Source organism: Arvicola amphibius, chromosome 9 (assembly GCF_903992535.2).
Source record: "Arvicola amphibius chromosome 9, mArvAmp1.2, whole genome shotgun sequence".
In the NCBI taxonomy this organism is placed as follows: Eukaryota; Metazoa; Chordata; class Mammalia; order Rodentia; family Cricetidae; genus Arvicola; species Arvicola amphibius.
In genome coordinates this window covers 66,548,645-66,573,855 of record NC_052055.2, presented here as the reverse complement: position 1 = coordinate 66,573,855, position 25,211 = coordinate 66,548,645, and the positions used below count along the sequence as shown (strand labels likewise).

The following is a 25,211-nucleotide window of genomic DNA, read 5'->3' as shown; positions in this document are numbered from 1 at the left end:
ACCATCACTACTCTAATACTAATACTCTAGTACTTAATACTGATACTAATACCTAATACTAATACTCTAATACTAATACTCTAGTACTTAATGCTGATACTAATACCTAATACTAATACTCTAATACTAATACTCTAGTACTTAATACTGATACTAATACCTAATACTAATACTCTAGTACCCTGAAAGGTCAATCTTATTGAGTCTGTAGAATAGCTGTATATAACTGGGCATTATTTGGAAGGACTAGCACAATAATACTGTTACCATACCTTTGACATTATTAGAATCTACAAAGTGTAGGAGGCATGACAATAACATGTTAAGATTCTACCTGGACAACAAATGAAGATGCTAGCAATGTTCTCTTGCATCTATTCATACAAATCTCACTCAATACTCTCTGAGCATCATTACATGCCCAATACTCAGACTTCTGATATACCAAAACTAAGGCTACAACAGCAGGTAAGACCGAAGCCTGTACTTTCAACTCATACCATATTCAAATTACTACTGAAAAATCTGCATTTTTAATCTGAATTTAAGTCCCACTTGGATAACTATGCCCAATTTAGGGCATGTAAAAAAAAATGACAGAAGCTTGTTTAAGACAAGATTGCGGAATCTGACACACTAAGACTTTAGTTTTGCTCCTTCTTTACCCCTCCTCCCCTAGCTCTCATGTTCCCTTCTTCCTTTTTATAGCATGGGTGTTGAACCTAGGACTTCATACATGCTAGGCAAGCACTCTACCTCTAAACTACATCCCCAGAGGTTTTGCTCTTCATAGTAAATTTTTGTTTTATACAAAAGATGAATGCTTTTTTTCTTTATCCAATGCTTATTCTAACAAAGCAGGTAGCAGTGACATGGCTAATTTTAACCTTCCCTGAATCAGCTCTTCTCAGTGTCACTTAAGTATTTTGCTTTTAAAGCACAATGACGTATTAACACATTTTGTTCAAATGCGCTCACTGCACTTTTTATTAATTTATTTTCCAGTTTGTTTATGTTTTTGCCGTATCACTAAACAGCTTAGACCACCCTGGCCTTAAACTCACAGAACCCATATGTTTACAGCTCTGGAGTGCTGGGATTAAAGGCATGCACCACCATACCTGGAGTGCTGGGATTAAAGGCATGCACCATCATACCTGGAGTGCTGGGATTAAAGGCATGCACTATCACACCTGGCCACAAGAAAAGCTCTTCTTGTATGCACACTGGTTAAAGAGCTTTTCTAGCCAGAACTTTTCAAACTAGATATCTTCTAATAGTGCACAGACTTCTTTGAGTAACTGCCAATAATACCAAAGCAGCCTCTACCTTTGTTGTGCGTTTTGCAGTCTCCCTGTCACCCCTTGTGCCCGGCATCTGTGTAGTAAATATACCCCAGGCTGTTCTTAAGTGAACTCAGGGCTTAGAGTCAGTCTCTCTCTCTCTCTCTCTCTCTCTCTCTCTCTCTCTCTCTCTCTCTCTCTCTCTCTCTCTGCCTTGATAGCAGCTGACAAGGAATAGTCTATCTAGAATGTTTCTAGTGAGGGGCACAGGCACTGTCTTCCTCAGTTTCTCCATCAAGATCAAGTAGTACCAGTTTCACACAGAGTAAAGCTGACTTATCTGTCTCTGTCTTAAGTGGCCACAACTATTCTAAATTGGTCTGAAGAAATTGGGCTGTATAGCTTTCCCTGGAGAAATAATAACAAATGCAGTCAAATCAGTAAATCTAAGCAGAGATGTGATTACACAGAGAAATTTGAAAGCAACATAAATAAGTACATATTTATAACTCACTGCTGGCTACCTATAACTAACATTTATGAATATTTTTCTCCAAATTATTCAATTTTACATGGAGACACAATTTCTCTGAGTAAGAAGGCAGATGGAAAATTACCAAAAACTGAAACCGCTTCCTGGAATGTCCTTAAATTCAGAATAACAGCTACCCCCTCAGGTACCGATAGCGTGACTGGAAACCTGCCATCATTGGATGTCCATCCCATAACAATCCATGCTCTCTAGAAAAGCAGCCTGCCCATGCACTCCTTTCCACAGATGAGACATGGTGCTGCAGAGTAAACAGCAATACACCCAGGCCAAGGGCTCCTGACAGTCTGCTGAAATGAAAGCCTTGGCCTTCACTGGTGTCCAATGTTTTCTTCCACTTTTAGCAGACAGCATTATGACAAAAGTGTCTATATATAGGAGAAAAAGAAGACACATTGCAGATGGCTTCTAAAAACTGTTTCAACTTCACAGACTCCACAAATAGACACTAAAAAAGTCCTTAACATATAAAAGCCAGGTGCAGCAAGTATTTGAAAACTGGCATAAGAACTTATATTTATATATGGATTTGGCATACAGAACAAATAATCAAAGACCTCGTATAAAACTAAAAACAATGCAGACTGGAGAGATGTCTCCATAGTTAGGAACCCTTACTAATATTGCAATAGGCAGTACCCACATTAGGTGGCTTACAAATTCTTGTAACTCTATCTCCAGAGAACCCACTGCCTTTGGCCTCTGAGGGTACCTGCACTCAGGAGGGCACGTGCGTGTGTGTGTGCGCACACATAAACACACACACACTCACGCATGCACAATACATACACACACAATCAGCCAAGTCACGCATGCACAATACATACACACACAATCCACGCATGCACAATACATACACACACAATCAGCCAAGTCCTTTTAATATTGTGTGTGTATATATATATATATATATATATATATATATATATATATATATGCATTTAGGGATGACCACATGGGACATTTTTTATTTCATTGTGGTTACTGGGTCTTAATAACATTTTAGTCAGGAATAACGACTGTTAGAAGAAATAGATAGAATAAGGATTACATTTAAGAGGTGCGAAAAGGGAAGGGCTTTGTCACCATTTCTGATGACTTGATGTTGAACCCTGGAATAAACATAGTGGAAGGAGAGAAGTAAGGCTCATAAACTGTACTGTTGACCTCCTGATATATGACATGGTATACATGTGTATGCAGATAAACACAGACAGACAGACACACAAATATATACATATGAAATATTTTTAAATAAGTGCTAACAGCATCGTTTTCTTGTAGTTAGATTTGTGTGTTCATTCATTCATTCATTCAACAAATATTAATTTAACTCCTGTTTGTTTTTTCAAATACTGAGTTCAATCCTAAGAACAGTCTTAAATTTCTCTTCATATTGCACTGGAAGTGAAGAATAGCGTTTGCAACAAAGAACCTGGCTGGTATTGGTGTAAGGATTGGGATAACTCCTTAAATAGAAACGTGTTGTGGGCAAGAGCTACCCACCATCAATACCTGCAGGCAAATAGAGGAATAGTACTGAGTAGACACTGGGTGTTGAGGTCAAATGATGTGAAAAGTGAAAACTACATGAAAGTCTTATTGTGCACAGTGCACATCAAGCTGTCCTCCAGACAGGTGGTAAAAGGATAAATGAACTGTGGCATATAAGTCAACAGATAACAGTATTATTTAGCATTGAACCAAGTACCTTGTACATGTTAGGCAAGCACAAAGTGGAGGAACTTAAATGCATATTACTAAACTAAGCCACTATAAGTATATAGCATTCTTGTGCTGGAGAGCTGGCTGAGTGGTTAAGAGCACTGGCTTCTCTTTCAGAGGACCTGGGTTCAGTTCCAAGCACCCACATGGTAGCTCACAGCTGTCTGTAACTCCAGTTCCAAGGGATCTGGCACCCTCACACAGACATCAATGCATAGAAAATTTTATGGGTTTCCAGAAAAAACAATGGAGACAACACATTGGACCCAGAGTGTCCAAGACAGAGAATGGGAAAGCAGAGCATACAGGAATTTTACAGTTTCCTTATACTGGATGTAAAGCTTTCAGTGTTGCTCCAGAACCATGCCTGCCTGCTTCCTGCCATGACGACCATGGACTAACCCTCTAAAACTAAGGAAGCCCACAATTAAATGTTTCCTAGATAAGAATTGGCTTGGTCATGTCACTTCATAGCAACAGAACAGTGAATAAGACAGACTGTTGGACTTAGCCTGTTGGACTTAGACTGCTGGACTTAGACTATTGGACTTAGCCTGTTGGACTTGCCCACTTTCTCTCCCCTTCTTGGCTCCTGAAAGCACACTTTTGTCTCTTCACTTGCTTCTGTCATTAGGTTCCAGCACGACAAATCACTGGTATTCCCTAACCTATGCACTTGAACCACTAGAAATGTGAGCCAAATAAAGTTGTATTTATCAAAGTAACCCATGTCAGGTGTTTCTGAGTGACATGAAGGCTATTGGTTATAGGTGATAAAGACTGAATCCTAAAGTCAGCTATGGATTTAGGGTGATCCTGAGTGGTTGGTGCCAGTTTATAGAGTCTAAGGAATGCATTAGACATATGGGATGCTGACAGCAGAAAAAGTTTTAGATGTGTGTAGAGGCAAAAGACCAATGAATACTGAAATTTCTGTCTTTTGCTATGAACCGAAACTTCTCTTAAGAAAACACAATGCAGGAGCTGATGAGGTAGCCTGGCGAATCAAATGCTTAATGTATGAGCATTAGGAAAAGAGTTCAGATCCTCAATATAGACACAAAAGTTAGGTGGTGGTATGCACCTGAAACCCCAGTCCTGGGAGGTGGAGAGAGGTACCCATGAACCCAGTTGGAGAGCTAGTTGGGCTGAAATGACAAGCAAGCTTCATAGTTAGTAAGAGACCCTGTCTCAAAAAAAGAGGTAGAAAAAGCAATTAAAAAAATTGAATGAAACATTCAAACTCAACATCTTAACATCTTGCCTCCATATGGGCAAGTAAACCCACACGTGTAACAGAGACACACACACCAAACATGCACTAACAGATAATTTGCTATTAAGATATATTAGAGAAGTTTTCAAAGATTGTTAAGATAAACTACAAAGTGATATGGTGGTATTAGTAACTGAGAGGGTACAATAGTCTATCTCTAATGTAGTTATATTTTATGCCAGACGAGAGAGAGATGGAGTCAGGGAGTATATGACTATATGACTCCTTTATAAACAACTGGCATTTTGATGTGGGATTCCCTTCTGTTAATAAAGAAGCTGCTTTGGCCTATGGCAGAGCAGAATACATGTAGGTGGGAAAACTAAACGGAATGCAGGGAGAAAGAAGGCAGAGTCAGACAACTACCAACCAAAGGCTGAGGAAACAAGACATGCAAAAAGTGAGGTAATGTCATGGCCACATGGCAATACACAGACTAAGAGAAATGGGTTAATTTAAGATGTAAGAGCTAGTTAGAAATATACTTGAGCCATCGGCTTATACTTTGACAAGCTTTGGCGTGCACTGCCATGTAGTTTTAGAACTTTTATTTTTAATCATTGAGGTTACTAAAGGTTTTCTAGAAAAGACAAGTTCAATCTGTATTTGAAATTCTGCAGCTACAGTATGATACCGAACATGCTGTTAAGTGGAAACAGAAGCAGAACTGTTGGGTAGGACAGATGGAAGCACTGCATACAGACAGCTAGTGGCTGGGGAGAAAGCAGAAAGCCAACACACAATAAAAAAGAAGAGCATGCTAGACACAGAGAAGACAGAACTGCCACACATGGAAAGCCAGGTAATGGCTAAACAAAACAAGGACTTTAGAGCATTCTAACACATTCCAGCATGTTCTTCTGACTCAAAAACTAAAAAACAAACAAATAAATCCCCCCCCCCAAACAAGACAAGGAATGGAGCTCAAAGGTCCAAACATAAGAAAATAATTAGGCAAAAATGATAAATACCTGGTTTGGTAAATACATATTATATATATATATATATATATATATATATATGTATATATATGTATACATACATATATTTTATATGTATGCACACACACAGAAATAACACACATCTGGGGTGGGGGTGGGTTGGGGGGAAGGGGAGATGGGGAGAGAGAAGGGAGAAGGGGAGGATTGGGAGAGCTTGGGGAAATGGGATGGTTGAGAAGGAGGAAGGATGGATATGGGAGCAGGAAAGAGGATATCTTAATTAAGGGAGCCATTTTAGGGTTGGCAAGAGACTTGGCACTAGAGGGGTTCCCAGGTATCCAAAGGGATTTCCCCAGCTAGGTCCTTGGGGAGCAGAGGAGAGGGAGCCTGAACTGGCCTTCTCCCATAGCCACACTGATGAATATCCTGCATATCACCATAGAACCTTCATTTGGCAATGGATGGAGATAGAGACAGAGACCAACACTGGAGCACTGGACTGAGCTCTTAAGGCCCAGATGAAGAGCAGAAGGAGGGAGAACATGAGCAAGGAAGTCAGGACCGTGAGGGGCGTGTCCACCCATGGAGAGGGTGGGACTGATCTAATGGTAGCTCACCAAGGCCAGCTGGACAGGGACTGAACGAGCATATGATCAAACCAAACTCTCTGAATGTGGCTGACAATGAGGGCTGACTGAGAAGTCAATGATAATGACACTGGGTTTTGATTCTACTGCATGTACTGGCTTTTTGGGAGCCTAGTCTGTTTGGATGCACACCTTCCTAGACCTGGATGGAGTGGGGAGGGCCTTGGACTTCCCACAGGGCAGGCACCTTGACTTCTCTTAGGACTGGAGAGTGAGGGGGAGGAGGAGTGGGGAGAGTGGGAGGGAAATGGGAGGATGGGAGGGGTGGAAATTTTTAATAAAAAAAAATCACACTTCAATCATGTGTGTGTGTGTGTGTGTGTGTGTGTGTGTGTGTGTGTGTGTGTGTGTATGTGCATGCGCCTAGGTTCCAGTGTGAAACCAAAACTCAGAAAAATAAAATGCACAAAAGATCTAAAGTCAAACAGAGTATGAGACAGATGAGAGGTGTTTTTACATCATAAGTTAGAAAGAATGGCATATACATACCCAGGTCTAATAAATAGTAGTAACTTTGGTAAATATGTGTTGAAATACTGGTTATTTGAATACATGCTTGGTTAAAAATCGCTTTCCTGATTATTTTCTTTGAGGTCTTTGTGTCTTATCTTTTTGCTTATCTTCTTTTCCTATTATGACTCTTGGAGAAACAAAGAAAACTCTTGACTTCTTTAACTTAATTTTCTAAGTGTCTTCCTTCCCTTCACTAACTTGGCCATATCTATTAAATCTACAAGTGCTCTGATGTGACCACAGCTTTCTATTCTATGCTTTACCCTTTTCCTGCTCTATTTCCAATCCCTTGTACTCTAATTTCTTCACAGTCATTTCTTAGCTGTACTTCCCTCTCTAGACATCCAAAGCTAGTCTCTTAAAATGCACTCACTGTCCTCCATCTTCTCAGTTACCTCGATTCATCTGAAAGTGGGCCTAGGTAGAAGTCTGTAAACCAACTACCTCCCTTCATCCTTTAGGGACTATTGAGAACAGCCACATAAGCTTGCTCGATCTAGGACTCATCTTAGTTATCCCAGGTCTGATCTTTCAACCATGTTCACTTTGGCTATCAAACACCTACCCTTTTCTTCTTCTTCCATAGCACATGAGCTTTTCTGTCTTCCATTATAAGATTTTTCTTATTTTCTGTTTTCTGCACCAGCCTTGTGCTTCCTCACACATCAGCCTTACTGCTGTCATATAGCCTGGCTTCCACAGTCTTCCTATTCAGGGTTCTTGCTTGCTTCCCCAGTTAGTTTCTTCAGGAAATACCTATTTGAAGACTTTTTTTTTTTTTTTTTTTTTGCATTAGGCCTTCCGCGAGATGCTGTATTTAAAAAAGAAATCAAGAGACACAAAAATTCTGCCTCTCACCAAAGAGTAGAGTCTAGTGGGTGCTTAGACAATATAATAGAAGGAAACAAGAGCATGAGGCAGTTTTGCTTTTCATAGACACAGCCATGGAATAATAACACTTATTCCTGAAGGAAAAACTCATGCTGATTGACACTTCTCTATCCATGCTCCTGTATCTTTGTCTCCTGTTCTTTTGCTCTTGAAGATATTTGTCATATCTATATTCTTTATTAGGTCATCTTTTTAGGTGAAAAATAATACCTCTGTTCTAACCACAATGGCAAGGAAATGGAATCAGCCTAATGCCCATCAATATATGAATGGATAATGAAAATGTGGTGCATACACAAGCACATTTTATTGAGCCAAAAGGAAAATTGAAATTATGAAATTTTTAGTAAATTGTATGGAACTGGAGAGTATTATATTAAGTTAGTTAACCCAGGCTCAAAAAGTCAAAATACCATCCATATGTTCATTCTCATATGTAGATTCTATCTGTGGATTTTAATACATGTGTTCTTATAAAGGAATGAGTGTGCTTGGAACCTGAAAACCAGGCATAGTTCTTTGAGATTGTAGTATAAGCGCTTCCTCTTCTAGGTCCTCATTCTTGCAGATTAAAACACCAATCTTATGTTCAGAGTTCCACTTTTGCCCACATTCACTTTCTGTAGATGCTCAACTTAACTAGGCTGGCTGTGCAATACTTAATATCCTCATGGGAAGTATTTCATATGAAAAGAGAGAGTATTAACTGACACTTTGGGACAGCAAGACTATTGCAAACAAACTAGGATACTATGATGACCTTATTCTTGAGAGACTATATTCATTGTTATGGTTTGACAAAATAAAGGCTTGTTAATTATATGCAAAACTCTATACATCCTTGATACTAACAATGATCTTAATGTGTATGGCTAAGACTTAAATCACACTTAACTCCTAGCTGTTTTATTTCCTATTCAATTATCTAGGCACTGAAGCCTCCAAACAGGAGACTGCTCTAGATTTCCTATTCCCAACACCTTTCATATTTAAGCCATGCTAAGGTTAGCTCTAAACAGTTCTCTACTTTACTGTTTTGACTTCTGGAATACTGTCATAACTTTTATCTGATTTCCTAGCTCTCGTCTTGTCTTACTCAATCTCGTTTTCACATTCTGTTTTGAATGTGCCAATAGCCCTGTGACTTACTGATCAGAGATGGCCATCCTGACTCTGCCTATTCCCTTTTCAGTTCTATAACCCTATTTTTTCATGAGCACTGTATTTTAGTGAAGCCATCTAACTTGAAGAGATACCTATTCCCAGCAAGGAGCTTCTTCCTTGAAGGCCTCTGTCTATGCTGTTTCTCTCTGCCTACAATGCTTCTCTTTCATATTGCCCATCAAGTTCAGTACTTGGAAAGCTTCTTTAGAGAAAGGACACCTTAAACACTGAATTTTTACCCACTCTGCTTTCAGAGGGTCCACTTGCTGCTCTAGATTTAACACTGAAATGAATCAACACTGCCATTATTTTAGTTCTTTTCCACATGTGCCCATGCTTTACAGAATCATCAATAAAAAGATTAAAACTGTGTATGGGCTTTACCTGCCAAAAATTTGCCATATTTTATGAAAATAAGAATAGATCTTAGCATAAGAGACTTGATGATTACATTAATATATATGGGTGATGTGACAAAATTATGAAAGGAGTAAATTGTTAATTGTTTAAAATTTTAGAAAATCAGAATGCATTTCAACAGTTGTCTAAATTGGAAAAATTTGTAAAAATACTATCCAAAAGAATTTTCTTTTTCCTAAGAGAGTTGTTCATGCTATTTTCTCTTTTGTTTTGTTTTTGCAAATGTGGAATACATACAAGTTTAAAAGGGAGGTAAGTATTAAATGTCCAGAAATTCAGTATCTACTGAACATTCTGTTTTCCTGTCTGTGTGTCTCGTCCTATGCCTTCCACAGTCCATGTTCTATCTCATTAGTTCTGGCTCCACTAGAAGGAACTTGTTTGTCTGTCAAGAAGCCCAAACTATTTGACCTTCCAGGCATAATAAAACCTCTACAGTTTGTGGAGAAATGTGGCTATTTATTCCAACACTTACAGTAGTTTTCCACTTCCTAATTTAATCCCAATACTTAGTGTATTCTTTCCTAATTATATTTTGGCTTACAAATCTTGCTTTGGGAATTGAGATTACTTCTCTAAGAAGAAAAATTATTTAAGATATTATGAAATCTAAAACACATTCTGGTATGTCCTACAGGTTAAGGCCCTGGCTTTCTGGCTTTGGTAAAATACTTGAAGGTGGTTCTGAAGAGGGAGGAACACTAAGTACTATATTAAGGAATAAAATTTGTTAAAATATAACTGGGCAGAAGTCAAATACTCCAGATTTATTATCCCATTGGCAAGACATTGGTAAAAACAGCTCCAATCTCTCAATAAATATACTTGAATACTTGCTACATGTCAGAAGGTGGAGCTCTAAACATATCTGAAATGCTGTTTCAATGCAGTCCACAAATGTGTATATGGACAGATTGAAACTGGCATGAAGTGTTTGGAAAAATTCTTCTAAAGAATATCCTAGTTCTTTGAAGATGACATCGTCTAAATCTCCTAATACAAGGGTCACTAGCAGAAAAGGCACTCAGTTATTTCCTGTAACATGTCAAAATATTTGCTGTTATTAAAAGCTATCATGTATAAATCCAACAATAAAATATACAGTACATTTAAAAGGCAAAACATTTTTGAAAAATCATGGCTCCTTGGTCGAATATAGGCGAGGTCACAAGTACTTACAAGCATCTCGGATATAGAGTAGCATGGCTATGAAGACATAATCGACTAAGCTCAGGCTGAGGCCGTCTGCAAACAAGGCGTCCCAGACCACCAGCAGATCCTGTAGCGGGAACTCCCTCCCAAACAGCAGCCGTACCCATCGCCTGCACAGAGACCAAACAAATAGAAAATGAGGCTTCTTCCAAAGGGATCTTTTTCTCATGAAAATTTAAGAAAGTTAAAATTTATTAGCTGAGCATTCAGAAAATACTATATACTGAAAATACAATCTAAATTTTAAGAAAGCATTATAGAGCAAATCAAAATACTATAAAATATGAGATTTAAGTTTTTAAAGTTCTATACTAGACCCCAGTGCTACATATTATTCTTCTATGTGTAAAACACAAGAATGACACTTGGAAAAGACAGAAAATTTTCATATGAAACAGACACCACACATCTTTAGCAAGAAAAAACAAGACAAATGTGTAGCGTGGTGCAGTAGTTGTGGTGAATTTCAGGTTACTCGTGGAAATACCATTTCCCCAAATTTCAGTTTCTTTATTGATTTTTGTTAACTTATTAGCTTCTTACAAATGTTTTTTCTAACAAATCATCATAGTCCAACTCAGGAATTTATATTCTCATATGTAATTATTTAAAATATTCATTTTAAAACTTAATCTTAGGAAAAAAATTACTCTTGCATATTTTTGGAAGGGTCAAGTATACACAGTTATAGAAGATGGAAAAATATTAATAATTCTCTCTTTTTTTTTTGGTTTTTCGAGACAGGGTTTCTCTGCAGCTTTTTTAGAGCCTGTCCTGGAACTAGCTCTTGTAGACCAGGCTGGCCTCGAACTCACAGAGATCCGCCTGCCTCTGCCTCCCGAGTGCTGGGATTAAAGGCGTGCGCCACCACCGCCTGGCTAATAATTCTTATTTGGCTAGAAATAGGCATCACTAGTCAGCTAAGCTGTTTCTCAGGGAATGTTTCTCATGTTGATTTCTTGCCCAGGTCAGAAAACATGAAGGACACCAAACAAGGCTCATAATCGGCTGTATAACATAAACAGTGACACTTATGACTCTAGACTTCCAGAAGGCCCAATTAGGGAATTTATATCTAATGCTACAAGAAAATTAGCATTTGGTTTGATATCTTTTGATTCACTGATTTCAAATTTTATGCAATAGGGGTACAATTCTTTTACATAGTCTTTCCCCAAGAACTTCAGCAAGAACTCTAGGTAATTCTAGCATATGGCAGACAATTCAAATATTTTAATTTCTAGTACTAGCAAATAATATGAAGTAAATTCTTTAAAAATGAATCACACATACATGATTAACAAAGATATTACTCCTTTTTTTGCAAAATTTAAAGTCAAATCCAACTATCTGGGGGGTAAAGTGAGGTAAAACAAAGCCCTCCAAGCATAAGCAAATGCTGGCTCAAGGAGAAGTATATTACGGCTGAATGACAGCCGCATCAACATAGTCTCTAACCACAGTTATTAGAAATTATGTGATAAACACATTCAGATTCATATCATCAAATTGATCAAGAGTACTTTTCTAGACTGTATTTTCTACTGCAGCCATTATTCTTTTTCATGAAAAAAAATGCCTAGGTAAATATTTTTAAATGTTATAATAATTTCTACAACATCTATTCTATCTTTCAAATCATAGTGTACTGCTAAAAGAGTGGCTAACACAAAAAAACTTTGTAGCTTAAGAAAAAACTACTATGTACTTCTAACTCTTACAAATCACTGAGGCTAATATGTACTGCTTCAAAAAGACAAAATTTGACTAAATTAAAGGGTTATTCTTCTAAATTATGAAGAATTAGCCAGTTTTGCAGGAGTGCTGGGAGAGCTAGAGAGGAGCACAGCACCAAGTGCCAGTGCAGAGGACTTTAAATGGATACAGAAATGGCTACACTACATGACTAAACATTTAGGATGTGGTTACTTGGAGATATTTAACTGACACAACTGGAAAAAAAATTCCATCAATGAATAAAATGAATGAATGTTAATCCTTGACATGGAAGAAAATATCAGATTGTTTTTAATCTTTCTCTATGATGAAAGGCCAGCTATTGCTCAAACTTCTCCTGCAGCATTCCTGTTGGTAAGGGCTATGTGCTCAGCTTCCAAAGGCGTTCACAGGCACTTGCATGCGGCCGTGTCTGCGGCAGCACTGCACAGGGACATGCCCATCCTCACCCTTCACAGTCAACTGTCCACATGGCTAAAGTCTTCTTCACCACTTCTGTGTTCAATGTGCAGTCTGATGTGCTATTTAACAAACCTTCACATTGCTGAACTCAGGTTTTACCTTGTCAAAAATCTCTGCTTCTTAATCCCAGAGTGAGGACCAAATACATACACAGGGTAGGGGAGGCTTAGACAGGGATGAGGAGTGGCAAAGGAATGGGGAGCTCTCTGTGCTATGTACCAGGGTTCTGTTAAATGCACTGTAAAGCCACCAATCATGCTACCAAAAAGCAAAGGTCTAGCTTAACCGGAACCACAAGAATCGATCTTAGTGATAGTGGCACAAAAACATTCAGAAAATGGTCTCCATTTCAAAAAATGGAAAAAATAGAAATATGTAAAAAAGGTTACTGCTAGATATGTGATATATTACTTTTATTAATTCATATCTTCATCACTGTGTGCATGGTGTGGATGTGTGCATGTCATAATGCCCATGGTGAAAGCAGAGTGTAGCTTTCAGGAATCACCTCTCTTCTTCTTGTGAAGCTTAGGGACAGAAATCAGTTCATCAGGTTTGTGCCCTAAGCACTTTTGTCTGTTGTACCATTTTTTAAATTTTATATAAGACCTAATAATTTGTACCTGTAGTTAACACTAAAGTATAGTCCATATTTTCTGTTTTATACTATGGGAAAAGTAAGGGTAAATTCCTAACTTTTAAGACTAAAGTGTAAGATAAAGCAATGGTAAGAAACTAACAAGGAATTTATCAATAATCTACTTCAAGGTCAATTTACTTCACAAATATACTAAAAGAAAACCTTCATGTGCTATTTTATTTTTTTTTCTCCCACTGATTTAAAAGCAAAGGAAAAACTCAGTGCTTTATGAAATGAGTTACTAACAGATATTCTTTCAGTAAGCTTTTAGATCCTCAGAAAGACACTATGTCTACAATTAACATGCTCTTACTGCAGTTAAAATATTTAGTATGTGTGAACTTACACTTAAGAGGCGCAGTAAACCTTTCTTCTCCTTAAAGACAGTTCAGTTTAATTGCTTGATACCATTAACTTTGCTTTTTAGATGCTTCACCTGAAGACAGCAATGCTCACACACTTCATGGCTTGTGATGACACAGGGGTGCATACTTTACCAGATCTATGTAGCAATTACAGATACACAAAAAGAACGGCTATCTAAAGTATTAAAGTTAGCAATAAACTAATTTTTAGGATGTGGTTACTTGCAGATATTTAACTGACACAACTGGAAAAAAAATTCCATCAATGAATAAAATGAATGAATGTTAATCCTTGACATGGAAGAAAATATCAGATTGTTTTTAATCTTTCTCTATGATGAAAGGCCAGCTATTGCTCAAACTTCTCCTGCAGCATTCCTGTTGGTAAGGGTCTTTGGTGGCTCTCATCTGTCAGTTCTGTGTAATGAAACTGCTTCTCCTGAGGGATCATTAACTACTGATGGTGTTGTTGACTGGTGAATGGCGCACAGAAACACCAAGAGGAAATTGATTCATGAGAACGACCAACCTGAAATTTAACTAAGCATATCCAACATGGGCACAGAGGGATATATCTCTATCATTTATCTATGTATCTATCCATGTATCTATCCATGCATCTATCCATGTATCTATTTATCTATCTATGTATCTATGTATCTATCTATGTATCTATGTATCTATCTATCTATGTATCTATCTATCTATGTATCTATCTATGTATCTATGTATCTATCTATGTATCTATGTATCTATCTATGTATCTACGTATCTACCTACCTACCTACCAACCTACCTACCTACCTACCTACCTACCTACCTACCTACCTATCTATCTATCTAAAATTTTAATGACCATTTTTTTTTTTTTTTTTGGTTTTTCGAGACAGGGTTTCTTTGTGGCTTTGGAGCCTGTCCTGGAACTAGCTCTTGTAGACTAGGCTGGCCTCGAACTCACAGAGATCCGCCTGCCTCTGCCTCCCGAGTGCTGGGATTAAAGGCGTGCGCCACCACCGCCCGGCTTTTAATGACCATTTTTATGGGATATGGCTTTCACCCACACAAGAACAAGGTAGTAAAATGCATTCAATTTAATGTAGCACACAACAGAAAAGAACCTAGATAGGCATGGTGGCAAACACCTATAATCTCAGCACTCCAGAGGCAGAGGCAGGCAGATCTCTGAGTTCCAGGACAGCCAGGGCTACACAGAAACCCTGACTTACAAAACAAAACAACAAACATAAGAAACAGAAACAAAACAAACAACAAAAATGTTATATTTTTGATCAATGATATATTTATATATACATAAGTATATATAAAGATAAGTATATAAATTCTGGATTTTGCTTTCTGTTTACTTGTACTCTTTTAAAAGCCAGAAATTTTTAAATATTCAATTCTTATTCTTGAATAAATACAGAATCCAAATTCTTTTAGTAAAACCAAAAGTAAGTCATGAGATAATTTATCTGAGATTGAATACCTACTTGATTGAGTTTAGGCTCTTTTTTATGCTGGGTTTTCCTGTAATTTTTATGAAATAAATTGATTTTGAGTATTTACATAAACCCTGTGATAATAGTCAGAAGAGTTGACTTTAGTAGCAAGTGGGATCTTAATGGCAATGTATAAATATGAGTATGCACTCCCGGAAGAACTAACATTGCATAACATGTGAGTATGCACTCCCGGAAGACCTAACATTGTATAACATGTGAGTATGCACTCCCGGAAGACCTAACATTGTATAACATGTGAGTATGCACTCCTGGAAGAGCTAATATTGTATAACATGTGAGTATGCACTCCTGGAAGAACTAACATTGGACATGACTCAAAGCTGAGAAACACTAGAACTTATTTAGTGATGAAGGAAAGACAATAGTCATGTTTCCAAAAGCATTTAATCTCACCTCCAGCAATGATGAAGTAAACAGCAAAAACAAAGTGTACCAGACTTCATAGACTGTTCATATGTTGTCACGGGAGCTGGACAGGCCCATTATTAAGGGAAGCAGGGGTACATGATTTCCTTTGGCACCTAACTCCATACTACAACTCTGGGAACCTTCCAGTTACTCTTCAGAGATGCTTTCTTCTGTTTTTTTCTCTCCTTATACAGGCCTGATGGATGGAGGTTCCACATCTGATACATGCCACTGTTTCTCAGGTAGGCACTGGTGGGCAAACCTTAGCCACTGATAATGCTGATAAGTTTGTTTTGGTTGCTTTTCTTTCTCTAACAGATGCACATTCCTTGAAGATATTTGTGATGGGTGTCAGCATTCTCAGTAAGTTAGTATGCATTTCCTCCTGAGGTCAGCTCTTTCTGGTCAGGGATCCTGTAAATAATGAGCTTACACTTAACCTATGCACAGGCATTCTAGATGCTCACTCAGTTTTCCTGTAAGTGTCCCTCATGTGTTTGTCTTCTGGCTCACAAACTAAGTACTAAATCTCCAGGGCCCCTTAGCCATCCTGGACCTACCCTGGCATTTCTGCACCACCGTTTCTTTGTGTACTCACAGCTCAGGTGTGTTCCTCAGCTTTACTCTGTACTCAAAGTGTGATCCTGGGCAATGCCACTACTCAGGAACCTTTTAGACACACAGACTCTCAATACTTGCTGTCTAACTAGATATGGAATCTTTTTTTTTTTTTTTTTGGTTTTTCGAGACAGGGTTTCTCTGTGGCTTTAGAGCCTGTCCTGGAACTAGCTCTTGTAGACCAGGCTGGCCTCGAACTCACAGAGATCCGCCTGCCTCTGCCTCCCGAGTGCTGGGATTAAAGGCGTGCGCCACCATCGCCCGGCAATATGGAATCATTTTAACAAGACTTATGGGTGTGCATTTACATTAAGGTTTGAGAGACACTGGAATAAATAAGATACTCTGTTCAAATGCATATTTGGTATTATCTACTCCAAAACTCTCCCATGTACTGATATGCTATTTTGCAAGGAGGGAAAAGGACTGAAGAAGTAGTGGGTTTTCCAGTTACAACAGTAGTCTCCAACTCTATCATGAATCACCTTAACATTGAAGGCCTTCTGAATCCTTGCAAGGGCCAATCCCCAGATTATTCTGATGTGCAAGACTTAGATGTAGACTGATACTTTTAGGTGCCAGGACAGACTGATAATACTTGTGTGTGGGCCACATAAAAAGTTATAAATTTTCAAGAACATCGTACCTATTCCAGTCTCTCCAACGTTAATTTAAAGACGTATACCTTTAAATTAGCTTCCTTAGTATGTCCAGTCATTGCACAGTGGCTATCAGATATTTAATATCTGGGATAAAAATCATGTCCAGTCAAACTTCTTTTAGCATTGATTGTACTTCTAAATATCTGATGATATGTTAAATAAATGAATAAATAGATAGAGGGGCAAGGGTAGGAAGACTGAGAGGGAGAAGAAGAGGGGAAGAGGAGGGAAGGGAATGGAGGAAGAGAAAAAGAAAAGAGAGAAGAGAAGAGAAGAGAAGGAAAGGGCAATTATGCCCTTTCCATCCCAGAGGAGACAATGGGTCATTTTAATTTTATTAAACCCCCAGCATATGACTTAGGTGAAAATTTTTAAGTGGATGTATTTTAAACACTAATTTACTATGAAGGATCTATTCTCTGTCTGTCTATCTATGATATATTAGCTCAATGGTAGAAGATATAGTTAGTATGCATTATTTTCAATCACAGGTAACAGGCACAAACAGTAAACATATGTGTGTGTATGGATACCTATATATTTGAAGACAGTAAACATATATGTGTGTGTATGAATACACATACGTTTGAAAACAGTAAACATATGCCTGAGTGTGTGTATGAATACTCATACATTTAAAGACAATAAACGTGAATCTGGGACCTCCGAGGGAAAAGGCAGGAACCAGAAATCTCTGCGGGGACAGGCGTGAAATATATCTAATTTTGGTGAGATATATAAGATTCATCTTTCCACATGAAGGCAAGCTTACAGTATTCAGGGTGAAAATATCCATTATCCCATGTCATCTGTGTGTGAGCTCAGTTTCTCAGACCAAAAGCTTTCCAAAGGGCTTATCTAGATGAACCACAACTTGCTATTTCATGAGAATCTTAGTTAGTCAGAATTCAGTGGAATCACAGCCAGAGGAGCCTGTAAGATTAGGTTCTTCCTTTCAGGGGAACTCATCAAGGAAACTATAAAAACTAACTTACAACGAAAAATTAACTGCCAATTTTGGTCAGTTGTTTTGGGAAAGACTTATGGAGTCTAGACCTGGCTATTGGGCTAATGGAGGAGACAAAATTAAGTTTACCAAGGGCACTGAGGCCCATGATCATAAAGTTATGGGTATGTAAATGAAGCAGCTTGAGTACGGAGTAGCAGAAATATCAGGTAACATACTCTAAATGTTCTTTTACAGACAAACACATTTTCACTCAACATCAGCACCCAGTTACTGTGGCTACGCCTTGGTCCTGACATGCTCCAAATTAAGCTGTAGACAAAAGTACTGCTTCTGGAAGACAGCCTCCAAAATATACCTTCCACATTTCATTAATCCTTTTATTATTTTCTATGGATTAAAATAAAAACGGGGTTATTGTTTTGCTAACTTAAGAGCAATTTTTTTTTTGCAAATGGAAAAAAGGATTTTGAAGTATAACATGGCATTCAGCAGGCAGGAATTTTTCTTCCCATCATAGATCTGCTCCCTTACAAGAAATCCATTCACCAAGTGCAGCAAATATACTTTCATAATGGTGATATTTTAATGCACAGAAAAACCTCTTAAAAACAAAAGTGTAAACACAGTATATTATGTACCAATTCCAATCACTGGACATAATCAGCCCAAATTAGCAGACATAAGATTTGGTTTTTGTCTTAGGTCTGGTTACAGGTATAGAGACAACAAGGGTAGAATCAAGACAGTATAGTAACACCATCTAAGTGATTCAGACTAACAAACTTAGGGAAATTCAATCATGAAAGCATAGCTTTGCTTGAAAATGATGTCAAAATAATCTTCACTATAAAAATCATTAACCTTTTACCTACTTTTCACACTGTGTGTGTATATATATATTTAATTAACAATAGATAAACATTTTAAAGATATAGAATATAGAATGTCTTGAAAATGAGTAGAGAAACTGCTGTGTACCTAAAGACTTCTTAGAACAAAGAAAATTCATAGTTAATAGCTAGTAAGTGGGACTTTATAAAAATTAAAAACTTATCTTTAAATAAAGCTGTGAAGAAAATAAAAATGTTAACACATTGAGAAAAAACACATAGGCAAAGGACATTATTCTTGAATATACAAGGAACTCATTCTATCACAACAAATAAATATTCAAATTTATAAAACAAGCAAAGAGATATGTAAAGACACTTCACCAAAGAAATTATTTAATAGCAAACAAACAAAAGAGGCTCAGTAAACTTAATTATTATGGAAATACAAATTAAAACCACAAGGTATACTACTACATATCCATTAAAGTGATTCTTCATATTTATTCTTTTGATTTGCTTTTGAGAAAGTTCCCCTGGGTTGCCCAAGTAGGTTTGAGTGACCCTCTTACTTCAACCTTTCAAATATCTAGGAATAAGGCCATTAGCAGGGCCTGCTTTAATATGGCTTCTACAAATGACAAAGCATAGTAGAGATTAAGACTAAAATGAATAGAAACTTTCATATATTGTTATGCTAATGAAGAATGGTTCAGCCATTTTTGGAAAGCAGTGAAAGCCCTTTGTGAATTTTTCATAAAGTTAAGCATACCAAACAACCAACTAATCTGCCTCCCCAAAATTTATCCAAGAGTAATATATTCACACAAATATCCATGTGAATATTTATGTTTTTATTCATATTGGCCCCAAACTGGAAAAACCCAACTATCCTTTGACTGGCTAGTACTTAAACAGTATGTGGTGTATCCAAATGCTGAAATGCTATTCATCCACAAAAAGAGTTACTGATAGAACATGATGAATCTTAACTGCATTATTATAAGCAAAAGAAAACAGGTTCAAAAGGCTTCATACCACATGGTTCTTTTTATTGTACTAGTAAAAGGCAAAACAAAGCTATAGAGTTAGCCCAAACATATTAGTGGTAGTCAAGGATTCAGGAAAGGCTGAGGGAAGAAATGCTTACAAAAGGACACAAGGAACATGTTAAATAAAAGAAATTCACCAGAGTACAAATGCATTTGATCATCAAATTACCCTTCAGCATATCCGACTTTAAAAATGACAACTACAGGCAAATTATGGCATAAAAATCATGATGGCTAGAGATTCCCACAAACTAAGTAAAGGGTGGAGTGATGGCTCAGTAGGGAAAAGCAATTCTCACGTAAGCCTGAAGAACTGACCTAAACCTAAATAAAAAGTAGGACGTAGTGACACTTGTCTGTAGTCCCTGCACTCCTACTGAGAGATGAAGGTGGACAGAGGAACTAGGTGCTCCGGAAGTTACAGGCCAGCAAGTATAGACTACTCAGCACAGTGGCAGAAACAAGAGAGAAACTGCTTCAAAACAGGGTGGAAGAAAGTAGCCTGCTAACTGAACCCCATGTGCACTGTAGCATGCTTATGCAATGCTCACACATACAAACAATAAACACATTTAAAAGGTAACAGATAATTATATAAAAACTATAACAATAAAATTGAATGAAAATGTGGAATAAATTTTATATGACTGACTTATCTCTTAGAGTAAGTAGATATAGCTATGAGAATGCAAACAAATACCTCCTACAAAGGACTGCAATGAGAAACTGACTTAAGAGAAAAGATGAGTCAGAGATCAGAACTCTGTTCTAGTGAGACTGGGATACTGGGAGGGATGGGCAAACTGCTAGTCTGGTGGTACTTAAAAAACACTGGTCTCCTTCAATGTTGATGCTGCTATCTACTTCCCACAATCTTGGTTCACTACTTAAATTATTCTGATATAACTTCCTACAGAATTAATGGAGTATGCTTATTCCAACTTACCTAAAGCTGGTACCTCACCATACTTGGATTTGTGAGGTTGCTGAAAACTGGAAATGGCCACTGCCAAATTCTTACTCTTTTTCCTGACTAAAGGAAGAACAGTGCAATTCTGGCTATTCAGAAGCCAGCAACCTCGGCATCTTCCTTTTTCCTTTTTCCATATTTAATCTGTCAGAATATATTTATGCACAAAAGTGCTTGAGCACTTTATTTATTTTTTATTAAAAATTTCCATCTCCTCCCCTCCTCCTCCCCCTTCCCTCCCCTCCCCTCCACCCATACCCCCACTCCGCCCCTCTCCAAGCCAAAGAGCCATCAGGGTTCCCTTTACTATGTTAAGTCCAAGGTCCTCCCAGCTCCCCCTAAGTCCAGGAAGGTGAGCAACCAAACTGACAAGTCTCACAGTGAGCCCGTCCATGTTTCTAGCCATAAATAAAGGACATCGAGCCTATAATTCATAAAAAAAAATCCTAGAGAAGATATATAAAAAGGTGAATCCAAAGAAAAACATATAGTTATCCTCCTGGATATTGGAAGTAGACAAGATTGCCGGACAAAAAATGGGAACTTGGGGGTGGGGTGGGATGGGGGGATGGGGGGATGGGGAGAGAAAAGTGTGAAGTGGAGGATGGGAAGAGCTTGGGGGAATAGGATGGTTGGGATATAGGAAGGGTGGATATGGGAACAAGGAATTATGTATCTTAATTAAGGGAGCCATTCTAGGGTTGGCAGAGACTTGACTCTAGAGGGGGTTCCCAGGTGTCCAGGAAGACGCCCCCGGCTAGTTCCTTGGGCAGCTGAGGAGAGGGTGCCAGAAATGTCCAGATCCTATTGCCATACTCATGAATATCTTGAGCACTTTAAAACAAATTCTATGGGTACCACCATTTCATTAAGCACGTGCTTAATTTGTAAAATTAATTTTCCATACAATAATACTTAAGAGCTGAAAATATATTAACTATTATTATAAATGGTAAGATTTTAGCAGCAATTGAGACAGACAAAAATCTCTGATTTTAGTGGGAATATGCTTCTAGTGGAAAAATTATTAATTACATATTTCTTCCCTTATTTGTTTGCTATAGTCTGTTCTCTTTACTGATTCCAGAGTCATCCTTTCAAAGGGTTAGTCAGACGATGACATCTCTGTACAACTTTCTCTAATGACTATCATTTCATAGTAAAAGTCCATGTCCTTACAGTGGCCTCAGAATCTGGCTGAACTCCTTGATCTTCTTTACTGGTGTTTGCTGGATTTTCCTGTTGCCTCTTGACCCACCTTCTAACAGCCAACTCCAGTTTCATGATCAGGAACAAGGAAGTGCTCTAACTCCATTTCCTTCCCATCAACTCTGATCTCTTGCGGTCCTTTCTGCACAGCAGCTAACACTGTCTCTCCTGACTACACTCAGCATCTGGCAACTCTATTCTTCCCAGGTACTGAGGTAATAAATGTTTGTTCAGGTTTTTCCTTTCTCTCTACTGTTCTTCCTATTATAGGCTTGCTACAATAGAAAGGCTTATGAAATCTTTAGAAACTTTGCATGAGAAAACTTTAAGACAGTGAAATGTAATCTGTTCCTTTATAAATACTCATTAAGAGAAATGCAAATCAAAACAACTCTGAGATTCCATCTGACACCTGTAAGAATGGCCAAGACCAAAAACACTGATGACAATTTATCCTGGACAGGATGTGGGATAAAGGGAACACATCTGCATTGCTGGTGGGAGTGCAAGCTGGTACAGCCTGTTTGAAAATCAGTTATGACGCTTTCTCAGAAAATTAGGAAACAACTTTCCTCAAGAGCCAGCAATACCACTTTTGGGTATATATCCAAAGGATGCTCAATCATACCACAAGAACATGTGCTCAACTATGTTCATAGCAGGATTGTTTGTCATAGCCAGAACCTGGAAACAGCCTAAATACCCACCCACTGAAGAAAGGATAAGGAAAATGTGGTACATTTACACAGCAGAAAAAAATAACGGCATCTTGAAATTTGCAGGCAAATGGATGCAGCTAGAAAACATCATAATGAGTGAGGTAACCCAGACACAGAAAGACAAATATCATATGTACTCACTCATAAGTGGTTTTTTGACGTAAGTCAAAGAAAACCAGCCTACAAATCACAATCCCAGAGAACCTAGACAACAATGAGGACCCCAAGAGAGACATACATGGATCTAATCTACATGAGAAGTAGAAAAAGACAAGATCTCCTGAGTAAATTAGGAGGATGGGGACCATGGGAGAGGGTAGAAGAGGAAGGGAGAGGAAGGAGGCGGATAAAAATATACAGCTTAATAAAAACAATAAAAAGAATATTCAAATGAAGACTTATCTCCAAATGCTGAAGATACATCAATGAGCAAGAGGTAGGAGCCATCTTTCCCATGCTTATGTGGTATATTAGGGCCTAAGATAGGTGAATAATTATAAAATAAATTATATGTGATACTGAAATAAAGAATTTAAGGAGACAGTACACTGTAAATGAAATCAGGGAATAAAAGTCAACGTGAAGAGTTTGAGGATTATAAACAAAAAACTAAGGAATAAAGCACCAAGTTAGAAACAGCTCCATGGCAGGAGAAGAACTTGCTAGAGGAATAGTAAAGTGTTAAGGTTGGATGTGGACTGTCCTTAAGGTTTCTCACTGTTCTTCCCTGTGCTGATGCTGAGATGAAAAACAGCGGCACTTGGTCACTGGCTCTGGAAACAGTGGCACTGAGCACATGCAGAGAAGGGCAGAGAAGAGCACACGCAGTTCTCATAGGACCCTGGGCATGTTCTTAAGTGGGTTGGTATAAAGGCATGAACTTGAAAAATAAAATGTTTTCTGGACACTTTCCAACACCACTAAGATTACTGATTTCTCTCTCTTTCTCAGCCCCTCGCTGCATCTGTCTATCAAGTCTATTTATTTTGTGACCCACTGAATTTAACCATGGACATGTTTGGAACTATCTGCCGAAACCTCACCATTTCTATAAAGGAAAATAAAGTATATGTGGAGGGACACTGGATAAATGTGGACAGGAGAAATGGGGAGGGAGAGAGCCAGTGACAGACTGAGAAGCGTGTATGTTATAGAGTGAAAGTTGAGGAGATAGAAACTGTGCATCTCCACGGTCTTTGTAGAGTGGCACAGTGAAAGCTAGTAGAAACAGTAAACAGCTAGACTGGAACACTAGACAGAGTGTCAGTGATTGTTTCTCTGGTATTTAGCATATTTAGAGAGTGCCACATAGTGTTCAGGTAGCAGTACAAGGTATCAAAAACAATATCCAATATGAAACTAAGAAAGTAGTCCAAGAGTATTCCTCATACAGTAAGTTAAAACAAATAACCAAATAATTAGCAACAAAAGCTGTTTCCACTAATTTTAGGATCAACAAAGCTGAACTAGGAAGATGGCTCAGTATGTACAAGAGCTAGACATGCAAGTATTACAACCCAAGTTTGATTCATTAATTCACACAAAATTCTAGCCAGGCAGTGGTGGCGTATGCCTTTAATACCGGTACTAGAAAGGAAGAGGCAGGTGGATCTCTGTGAGTTTGAGGCCAGCCTGGTCTACAGAGCTAGTTCCAGGACGGGCTCAAAAAATACAGAGAAAACCTGTCTTGAAAGAAACAACAAACAAACAAAATCTAGATACAGTAGCACGTACCACTAATTCCTATACGTCTTTAGCGAGATGGAGGCAGAGATAAGAGACTGACCTGTAGGCTGTGAGCAACACAGCCTGGAGTAGGCAGCACAGCAGCAGGAGACGGCTTCAGGGGTGATAAGAAAGGACCGACTGTGGTTCTTCCATCTTTCAAAAAGGGCCTCCAATGTGCCCCTGCCCCACCGCACCGCACACAAGGAATGTTAAAAAGGTGAAGATTTTATGTGTTTAAAAAGTTAACCATGAATACAGTTTTTGTAGATAAAAGAAACTTTTAAAACTTCCCCAAATTAAGGAAAGAAAGGCACTCAGATACAAGCAATACACAGATCATCAAATAGACAAGATCAGAAAAGAAACTTCCCAGAGCATGTCATGGTTTAAAAACTAACACACAGAAAAACTGCAAAGGGTAAACCCCACTCACATATAACAAAAAAGCATCAGAATAACAGTTGATTAAGCAATAGAAATGTTCAAATCCAGAAGAGTCTGAAAGTATTATAAGGTAACATATGCCAACTGAAGACTACTGTACCTAGGAAAATTATCTACCATAGTTGAAAGAGAAAGAAAAAAAACTTTCTACAATCCAACAGGTTAAAAGAATTCATGTCAACCATACCAAACTTAAAGAATATAATGAAAACATTACTTCAGACTGAAGCGAGGGATAAGCACAGCCAA

At 38.0% G+C, this 25,211-nt stretch overlaps 1 protein-coding gene across 4 annotated transcripts in view; it reads right to left on the bottom strand.

Annotated features, from left to right (window-relative positions):
- Window positions 1–25,211, bottom strand: part of Tbc1d5 (TBC1 domain family member 5) — a 466,882-nt gene that overhangs the window by 115,929 nt on the left and 325,742 nt on the right. For all 4 annotated transcript variants that reach the window (XM_038341979.1, XM_038341980.1, XM_038341981.1 and 1 more), the window contains one exon: window positions 10,590–10,732. In XM_038341979.1, the coding sequence (XP_038197907.1) occupies window positions 10,590–10,732 (143 nt within the window). The remainder of the gene's footprint in view (window positions 1–10,589; window positions 10,733–25,211) is intronic.